The 9,851-nt window shown below is 52.1% G+C and overlaps 1 protein-coding gene across 2 annotated transcripts in view; it reads right to left on the bottom strand.

Annotated features, from left to right (window-relative positions):
* Nucleotides 1-2,285: 2,285 nt before the first annotated feature.
* Nucleotides 2,286-9,851, bottom strand: part of VPS33B (VPS33B late endosome and lysosome associated) — a 28,881-nt gene continuing 21,315 nt past the window's right edge. For both annotated transcript variants that reach the window (XM_082736100.1, XM_082736099.1), the window contains 14 exons: nt 9,586-9,663; nt 9,301-9,374; nt 8,932-9,018; nt 8,657-8,747; nt 7,713-7,787; nt 7,390-7,454; nt 7,211-7,265; nt 5,989-6,035; nt 5,073-5,205; nt 4,174-4,247; nt 3,376-3,477; nt 3,120-3,195; nt 2,775-2,891; nt 2,286-2,665 (listed from right to left, as the gene is read on the bottom strand). In XM_082736100.1, the coding sequence (XP_082592226.1) occupies nt 2,586-2,665; nt 2,775-2,891; nt 3,120-3,195; nt 3,376-3,477; nt 4,174-4,247; nt 5,073-5,205; nt 5,989-6,035; nt 7,211-7,265; nt 7,390-7,454; nt 7,713-7,787; nt 8,657-8,747; nt 8,932-9,018; nt 9,301-9,374; nt 9,586-9,663 (1,154 nt within the window). In that variant the 3' untranslated portion in view covers nt 2,286-2,585. The remainder of the gene's footprint in view (nt 2,666-2,774; nt 2,892-3,119; nt 3,196-3,375; nt 3,478-4,173; nt 4,248-5,072; nt 5,206-5,988; nt 6,036-7,210; nt 7,266-7,389; nt 7,455-7,712; nt 7,788-8,656; nt 8,748-8,931; nt 9,019-9,300; nt 9,375-9,585; nt 9,664-9,851) is intronic.

Below are 9,851 nucleotides of genomic sequence, written 5' to 3'. Positions count from 1 at the left end.
TACATCTTGCACTATTTTCTTACACTTGATCCCTATTAGAGTAGCTACTGAATGCTCTCCCTCCAGAAGGACTGAATTAATTTGCGCTTCCCACTAAGGAAGCCTTACCAGAAGCACACCCACCTCTCACCCTCAACTGCTCTTGAGTCTTCCTGTCCTTTTAAATCTCTGCTAATTTCATAGGCAGAAAGTGTCACTCCCTTCTTTGATTTGCGCTTGCTGTCTTATAGCTGAAATTACACATTTCCCCTGAGTGTATTGGCCATCTATGACTTCTGTGACTCCTTTTCATTTGCCTTCTCCATGAAGGAAAAGTAAAGGACGCTTGTTTGCTTCACCTGCAGGACCATGTTTCTCCCACTTTCAGAAAGACTTAACTGGAGCTTTTGACATCCTTTAACAATGTCAGCAGCACGTCAGACATTCACGCTGCTGATGGACAGAAATGCAGAACACTTTTGAAATTTACTTGCACTTTGTTGATTGACTTAAAAGTTATTCAGAAAGCTTCAAAACCTTGTGATCTTCAGGCATGTTCCCACGGCCAGCATCATAAGCACCCTAAGACCATTTTGCTATCATGTCTGTTGCACTGTTGTTCTGAAGCCAATGAAGTCACAGAGATACCCACTCAGAGCATATACTCGACATGTAAAACTGTGCAGAGTGTAAGTAGGACCCTGTTACAGGACTGGACGGCATTGTTCTAGAACTTAAGTGCAGTGTGTTGCCACGGTCTGTTTCCTTGGTCACAGAATTGTTATCTGTCACATATTCTTTATGCAGACTAACACCCCTGTCAGTGGGTGTCTTTGATCCTGCACACTAGCTTAACATAAAAATTATAACAAATTCTAGCTGGATACCTGAGGTATACATTTTCCTTAGAATACGCACTGATAACAGCACTCCTTTATGAAAGAATTGTTTTGATGATCCAACAACACAGATTTGGATCTTTTAGTAAGTGGCAGATAGGAAACAGAGGGACTGGAAGGGACAGTCTTGCAAAAACCCAGGCAAAAAATAGTCAGGATCTCTGGCATGGGGATGGTGAGGAGAGGATGAGCCAGAGGCATGGAGGGATAAGGGGTAGTGGAACCAGCTGAATGTGGGGGATTTAAAAAAAAAAAAAATCTGAGGTCAAGGTTATAATTTCTTTCAAGCACAAGACTTGGGTAGATGATAAGGATGTCAATTACCGGAACACAGGAGGAGCAGATTGGGGGATTCAAAGTGAGGACAGGAAGTTCAGTTGGAGAGTTTATTTTAGACATGTCGAGTTTGAAGGGCCTGTGGAATGACCAAGTCGAAAATACCAGCGTGAAACTCAGCAGGAAGAGGAGAGCTTGGGATCTGGAAGCAGCTGACAACAAAGGACAGGGAGGGGACAGGCAGAGACAAGCAATCCAAGGAGACAGAAGCACAACCCAGGAGACCACAGAAGAACAACAAGAGTGTCGTGGAAGCTGAGCAGAAGAAAGGAAAAGCAGTTGTCAGGAAGGTCAAGTTAGAGGAGGACCAAAAAGAGACTGATGGATGTGGTTACAGTACAATTTTTTTAAAAGGTCAAGGGACAGAAAGGCCACCAAAATCAGCAACTGGGGGGGGGGGGGCACTGGTGACCTTTTTAGCAGCACTGTTAGCTGAAGCCCGAGCCTGCTCTAACAGGACGCAGTCCTTCATTCTGCAGTAAGAGACAACTGCTTAATACCAGAGTGCCTCCTGAAGTTGAAACAGTAACAAACTCATCTTTTCTAAAGTATAATGAATCAGGAGAGGCTCCTGCTGGCTCAGTTGGTAGAGTGTATTACCACTGATCTCAGGGTCATGAGTTTGAGCCCCACATTGGGCAAAGGTTTACTTAAAAAAATGAAATAAGATGGGGGCGACTGGCTGGCTCTGTGGGTTAAAGCCTCTGCCTTCAGCTCAGGTCATGATCCCAGGGTCCTGGGATCGAGTCCTGCATCCGGCTCTCTGCTCAGCAGGGAGCCTGCTTCCTCCTCTCTCTCTTTCTGTCTGCCTCTCTGCCTGCTTGTGATCTCTGTCTGTTAAATAAATAAATAAAGTATGATGAATTGCAGAATTTTAGAACCAGAAGGGTGCTTGCTGATCATCTCTCTAGCCCATCCCCTTTGTTTGATGGTTGAGGAAACTCTGGTACAGGGCAAGTTTCAGGAGAGAAGCAGACCAGGCCCAGACCTACGGCAGAGTCCGGACCACAGAACCGATGAAGCCCCCTGTGCTTCACTAAGAAGACGGAAGAGCATGTCGAGAACTGAACATGACACTGGAGAGTAGAGGCTTTATGGACAATGATACTCAAACAGGATTTAGCAAAAGATACCTCCCCCTCCTCTTATCTTTTCAGCACAAGCTGTACTTCATACACAAAACAGAGACCTATCCTGGGGGCCAGAAGTGAGCGCTGTCCTCAGGTAACTTCTCTAAATCCGGATTAAGTTCCGTGCTCCCCGGCTCTCAGGAGGGTAGTTGGTGGACACTTGGTTAGCAGCTGGGGCCACATTTCTGCATTCCATCGGGAAACGTGTCCAGGGAAGACGTCGACACCAGCAGGGACAACGTCAGGCTTTTACCTCACTCATGGCTTCCATAAGGCGAGCGCTGTTCGTGACTGCCGTCGTCAGAAAAATGAACCTGTACCCTGTGGGGTCAAACACGCCAGCACACGGCACCAGGAACAGATCAGAGGTCGAGAAGCCTTCTGGGCACTGGTATCTGTCCCCCAGGTCCCCCTTTCTGTTCTCTCTTACCTTTCTCCCTGCCCAGGAACCGGAGGGCCGAGATCTCTGAGAATGTGCAACCACCCAAGAACACCACCATGATGAGGCGCAAAGACTCGCTGGAAGCCTTGTCTTCCTTGGTCACGTCTGTGGGGGTTGAGCCAGACCCAGCTCTTCCGTGGCGGCGCCCCCAGCACCCCTCCCCCCACCCCGGCCCCAGGTGGCGCCCCCAGGAAGACCCACCCCCACCCCCGCTGGCACCCCCAGCACCCCTCCCCACCCCCGCTCCCGCTGGCACCCCCAGCAGCCCCCGCCTGCCCCCGGTGGCACCGCCAACAACCCCCACACCCGCCTGCCGGGGCCAGCGCGGCGCACCTGTGAAGGCCAACTCATTGCAGTTGAGCAGCCGCACGACTTCGTCCAGCCCCTGCCAGCTCCGCCGCTCCAGCACCTGGGAGGCACGAGCACCGGGTGCCAGTCTGAGACCCCACCCGGCTGAGGAAGGGCCGGTCGCGGCAGCCAGACTGTCGCCATCTCTCGTTAGTTAGTTACTGGAGTGGCTGGAGGTCGGGACAGGCCAGGGACCAAGAGAAGGCAGAGGGTGACACATGAACGGGTGGCTTCCCCTCACCTGCTCGATGAGTCGGCAGCTGAGGGGCACGTAAGCACCACTGAAGACATACGCCATGTCCCGTGGTACTTTCAGATCATACTCGCCATCCACACGTGGGATCTAGAGAGCAAAGGGGGCTACGTGAGGCAGGTGACAACTCATCTCTCTGGCCTCGTACTCGGTCAGAGAAAAGGACCTTCCCCAAAGCAGGTTTATTTCAGCTAAAAGGAAAACCAGCAAAAGCCCTAAAAAAAAAAAAAAAAAAAAAAAAATCTATAACCAAAGATTAAAGCTTTTGTTCAGTACCCACTGATTCTCGTGAACGAGCTCCTCCGGCTCCCCACGAAGGGCTGGGAAGAACGAAGCCCCACAGACGGGGACGTGTCTGTCACTGATGAGGCACTCAGCCTCCCCTCTGACATTTGGTCGCTTCTTCCGGTTTAATAAGTGAATGAATCTTTGTCTCTTGCCTCATTATTAAATTAAGCTCATGCTGGGGTGCCTGGGTGGCTCAGTGGGTTAAAGCCTCTGCCTTCGGCTCAGGTCATGATCTCAGGGTCCTGGGATCGAGCCCCGCATCGGGCTCTCTGCTCAGCGGGGAGCCTGCTTCCCCACCTCTCTACCTGCCTCTCTGCCTACTTGTGATCTCTATCAAATAAATAAATAAAATCTTTAAAAAAAAATTAAGCTTATGCTATGATGCTACCAAACAAAAAGATCTTTATCAAAACAAAACAACAAAGAGATGTTGGGGATTCAAAGCTCTCCACCAAGGACCGGACCCACAGCTTCCTCATCCATCCTGAATCGACGTACCAAGTTCAGCTTCTTGCTGATGGCACGGAAATTGCTCCTCTTGGCCAGAGAACTGAAGGCATCAGTAATCTTTCCTGGGAAGGAAATCTGTGCTGGATTTCACCGAAGATCGACGGATTCATGACCCTGCCCCAGGGGACACCACTCAGGAAATGTCAAATAGTAGGACCTCGCAGGTAGCAAGACCACTCACATCTCAAGGCCCTCCTCAAAGCCATTCACCTAAAATTCCCTGGAACTTGGTGCCTGGGTGGCTCAGTCATTAAACGTCTGCCCTAGGCTCAGGTCACAATCCCAGAGTTCTGAGATTGAGCCCCGCATTGGGCTCACTGTTTAGCAGGGAGCCTGCTTCTCCATCTCCCACTCCCCTGCTTGTGTTCCCTCTCTCTCTCTGTCAAATAAATAAATAACAGTCTTTAAAATAAATAAATGAATAAATAAAATAAAATTCCCTCGAACTGATCAAGATACTCCCCTCTTTGCCCCACCATGGTCTTCCTACAGGGTACCGGCCATCCACTCGGTGCAACAGACAGAGCGACCTGAGCTCACTGAGGGGTGCAGGCCTTGGAGTCAACAACCTGGGCTCAGGTCTAATGACTCACTGGGGGACCTTGAACACGTCCCTCAACCTCACTCAGCCTGTTTCCTTCTCTAGAAAATGGAGGCTATCAGCTTGCGTGCGTGAGGATCAAGTAAGAAACCTGTATCTGCTGGTCTCAGCACATGGGAAGTTCAATAAAAGGGACGAGCCCCTGGCCGCAGAAGTAGGAGCAATGCCAGAAGAGTGACCGATCCTCCTCCTTCCCCAGCTCGTTTGCTCCCACCAGGGGCGCTCTGACGGCTGCAAGGAGAGGGGACCCCAGCCAGGGAAGGGGCTCCGTGGGCTCCCTGCTCACCTGCGGCCTTGTCCGTCACCAGCTTGCTCACTTTACTCTCCACAGCTGTGAGCGTGTCCCCCGGGGCCTGCTCCGTGAGGAGCCCCGCTCGCCGTAGATTCGAGAAGGTAAGCAGGTGCTCAGGGCCATAGCTCTGAAGAAAATGCAATTCCGCCATTTACCGAGCATAGGCCCCGCCAAGGTCTAAGACTGTCAGGTGACATGGAGGTGGGGGACAGAAGGGCTATGCATTCAGGACCCTAAAGAAATAACCAAACACCAGGGGCACCTGGGTGGCTCAGTGGGTTAAGCCTCTGCCTTCGGCTCAGATCATGATCTCAGGGTCCTGGGATCGAGCCCCGCATCGGGCTCTCTGCTTGATGGGGAGTCTGCTTCCCCCTCTCTCTCTGCCTGCCTCTCTGCCTACTTGTGATCTCTCTCTGTCAAATAAATAAATAAAATCTTAAAAAAAAAAAAAAAGAAAGAAAGAAAGAAATAACCAAACTCCAAAGGATGGGGGGAAAGCACGGAACAAGGAGAGGAGAGAGAAAGCCGCTGATGTCAGGGTGCTGGGGGGGGGGCTTCTCACATGAGGTAAGACGAGAAGACCCGGAAGGAAAGCCGTATCACCCCCATATACAACACTAAAGTGAAGTAGAGCCCCGGGGTAGGAACTCAGCACCCGGTCCACGGCTCAGTGGCCCCGGCTCTCCCAGCACTGGCCACCCAGGCAGGGACTGGGGGAGACAAGGGCAGTGGGGGGGTCTCTGCGTGCTGAGAGGCTGACTATCCTGAGACACTCTAAGAGGGAGGCCAGACTGGGAACAAAATGGGGATGCAGACAAGAAAGGGGCCATTTCTTCTGCCTCTTCCAGAAGTGTCCAATGATGACCTCGCCCCACCCGGTTCCCTCCAGAGCCCATTCTCCGGGCCTCACCTGCAGATACTGTGTTTTCAGAGATCGGTAATCCTTGGGAATCAAACCTGAAGGTCCAGAACATAAAACAGGTTCGCACAAACGCCACCTGAGCTGTCCCGAAATCGACAGCCATACCCACCTCCCCACCCGTCCACCCTCTTATTTCCCGAACAACCTTTATTGGGAGGAAGGATTCAGTAAATGTCAACCTTGCATCCAGCCAGTTGATTCTAAACTGACTCCTAAACTTAAGCTTGCTTATCAGCAGGGATGGCGGCAGGACTGGGGCCAGTGCTCCTGCACTGTGCTTTACAAGCTACCGAGGAACAGGACAAGTGTTCGGATGAGGTCAGAAAGTGTGGTCTGAGGGGCACCTGGGAGGCTCCATGGGTTAGGCATCTGCCTTTGGCTCGGGTCATGATCTCGGGGTCCTGGGATCGAGCCCCGCATCGGGCTCTCTGCTCAATGGGGAGCCTACTTCTTTCTCCCTCTCACTCTGCCTGCCTCTCTGCCTACTTGTGATCTCTCTCTCTCTCTCTCTCTGTCAAATACATAAATAAATTAAATCTTAAAAAAGAAAGTACAGTCTGAGGTGCCGTCCTCCAGTGAGGTATGAAGAATAGGCTTGCAAGTCAGGGTCGTGAGCGAGTCATGAGGACGAATGGCACACGGAGTACAGCCGACAGTACTGTATTGGCTGGCTGGTGGGGAGCCCAGCCCAATGTACACAGCTGTCCCATCCCCATGCCATATAACTGAAACTAATATGTACCATCATGTGTCAACTCTACATCCAATTAAAAAAAAAGATGAAAGGGTTGCATGAACAGGTTAAAAGAGGTCACAGAATCTGAGCTTTTGTAAATGTTTATGAAATTGTTTGGCTGTCCCCTTCTCCTGGACTGTCTCTTTATTATGAAAGCTCGTGGAAGGTAGCCAGCCAGATGGAACAGAGAGAGAAATGCCACTCTGAGCTGTGCCCCATGGTCCTAAGATGTGACAGCGCTTGTTCCGGGGGGCCTGGGTGTGGTCCTGCTCAGAGTCGGGACACTAAATGACCCTAGGTCCCTGGAGATGTCTCACTCCGAACAAAGACTGCTTTATCTTACAGGGGAAAGAATCTACGAAATTACTGGGAAATGTTCTGTCTGCTGGGATATTTTCTGTGTCATTCACAGTGATGTCTTCCATCCCTAAGGTACAGTTTTTCAGTCTGGCATCTTTGGTTGCAGGAGCTCACCGTTCTCAGTGATGGACAAAAGGCACATGAGGCGAAGGCTTTCAATAGGTGACACCTGCACGAGAAGAGAGTCCTGGAGAATTCAAGTTCCATGACACATGGTCTTCTCTCCTCTTCCTTCTGCTGGAGGCCAAGCCCCCGTGATACAACATTCCCAGCAACCCCGGCCACCTGCTCACCTGCCGGTCTATGTGTTCTTCGATGTAGCTGGTGCTCTCCCGGATGTTGAAGCCCTCCAACAGCGCTGCGAGAAGCAGAGGAGAGCCGGTTACAGGGGGAGCTGCTCAGCTGTTGCCATCTGTGTTAATGGGTGTCTGTCTCTCAATCTTTCTCCATCCTTGTTGGGGGGGAGGTTAAGGGACCCCCCTGGACTTCTAGCAGGAACCAGCATTCCACCCAGCCAGCATCAGCTGGAAAGAGCCAGAGAACATCTTTGCTGGGTGGGATGGTGCTGGGAGCAGGGGAAGCATCGGAAGGAGCCAAGCACAGCCCCCACTGTTACCATGTTCAGTCTTGATGAGCTCCTGGAAGTCCTGCTTGGTCTTCTTCTTCATTATGGATTCACAAGCCCCGATATCTGCAGATAGGACAAAAAGCAAGCTGATATATTTCCAGTTCTAAAAGGATGTACCAGGGTGCCTGGGTGGCTCAGCGGGTTAAAGCCTCTGCCTTCAGCTCAGGTCATGATCCCACAGTTCTGGGATCGAGCCCCGCATCGGGCTCTCTGCTCAGCAGGGAGCCTGCTTCCCCTGCTCTCTCTGCCTGCCTCTCTGCCTACTTGTGATCTCTGTCAAATAAGTAAGTAAAATCTTTAAAAAATAAATAAATAAAAGGATATGCCTTGGGGTGTCTGGGTGGCTTAGTCATTTAAGCGTCTGCCTTTGGCTCAGGTCATGATCCCAGGGTCCTGGGATAGAGCCCTACATCAGGCTCCCTGCCCAGCGGGAAGCCTGCTTCTCTACCAGTCCCCCTGCTTGTGTTCCCTCTCTCGCTGTGTGTCTCTCTCTTCAAATAAATAAATCTTTTAAAAAATTAAATAAATAAATAAATAAATAAATAAGAGACTGCGCCTTTATTGTCCAGAAGAATAAAATCTTCTTCTTTTTTTTTTTTTTTTTTAAAAGATTTTATTCATTTACTTGAGAGACAGAGAGAACATGAGTTCGGGGAGGAGCAGAGGGAGAGGGAGCACACTGCTCGCTGAGCAGGAAACTGCATGCGGGGGCGATCCCAGGACCCTGGGATCATGACCTGAGCTGAAAGGAGACGCTTAACGGAGGGGAGCCATGCAGGCACCCTGGAACAAAAATTTCTTAAGGCAAAATGCAGAAGTACGTCTTTCGATTTTAAACAAAACAAGATCATTATTTCCTGGGGGAACACAGACTTCCCCCCAGGGCAGATCTCCTCTGTAGCAGCCCCTCGCCACCCCTCCCCAAAACCTACGGACACTCAGCAGGCGGTGCTCCTGTTTCAGTCCCTTGAGCTCCTGGGACACAAAGTTCTTCATCTGCTTGATGTCCATGCCCCTCCGGCGCTGTGGGAAGTCCCCATAAGGTCAGCCTCTCCCTGCCTTCACCGGTGAGCGGGCCCCACCCCCGCCCCACCCCCAACTCCTAGAGAAAAGACAGGGGCTGTCGTCAAATCAGAAGGGAGCCAAAGCGCAGCAGCCTTGGGAAACTGGGGACACCAAACAGAAGACCCCCGGCTTGGAGCCTCACATCATACTGAGCTTGCAAGTTCCGGGCCTTCTGGCTCAAAAAGCCGAAGACGTTGGAGAAGTGCTCGTTACGAATCTCATTAAACACCTGCAAGGGGAACCAGACAGCGACAACTTACCGGAGAGAACACTAACTAGTCCCCCCACCCCCTGTAGTGTAATGGGGGCACAAGAGGAGTGCCCGGCTGTTCCAGCAAAAGCACAGAGAGGGCCGTGCTGCTGTCACCAATGTCAGGCCCCAGCTATCATGCTCCGGGGTTCGCTCTTACCTGGAGGGGCAGCCCCCTCCCCCAGGCTCAGCCTCCCCTCCCAGAGTCCCGCCCAGAGTGGCCCAAGGGCGATCCACCAGCCAGCACCTGCATACCCTCACCTTGTCTTCGGCATTGAGTAGAACCTTTAAGCTCCTGTCAGAGGATGTGACTTCTGGGCCAAAGTCAACACTCCCTTTGAGAGCAGAGGGAGCGGCTATGAGGAGCTCCAGGGGGGGCTTCCCTCCCCTCCCCTTTCCTGAACTGCCACTCGGAGTCCCCCAAACTATCTGGAAGCCAGCAGTCTGTTCAGAGTCCGAGGCTCTCCCACAAGCCCTGCCCCCTGCGAGAGCCCCCTAGGAGCTGAGGACCCCGCCCCGCCCCCGCCTCACCAAGATGCCACTTACCACACTTGACACGGAAGGTGTCGTCCACCAGACCCTCGTAGACCACCTGGGAGCAGAGTGCCGTCACGAAGTCCACGTCTGAAACCGAGATCCCCGGCCGTGAGGGTCCTCCCTGACCTACGTGGCTACCCAGTTCACTTGGCATCAGCTCACGGGCCTCCCCAGGGCCCAAGCGCCGTGCTCGCGGTCACAGCCCCGACCCGAGGATCCGAACTTGGCTGCCACGTGGGCCCGATCCCCACGCCTTCAAGGGTCCAGAGACGACA

The sequence above is a fragment of the Mustela nivalis genome (genome assembly GCF_964662115.1).
Source record: "Mustela nivalis genome assembly, chromosome: 6".
Classification (NCBI taxonomy): domain Eukaryota; kingdom Metazoa; phylum Chordata; class Mammalia; order Carnivora; family Mustelidae; genus Mustela; species Mustela nivalis.
The sequence above is the reverse complement of the archived record's forward strand: the minus strand, read 5'-3'. Positions and strand labels throughout refer to the sequence as shown.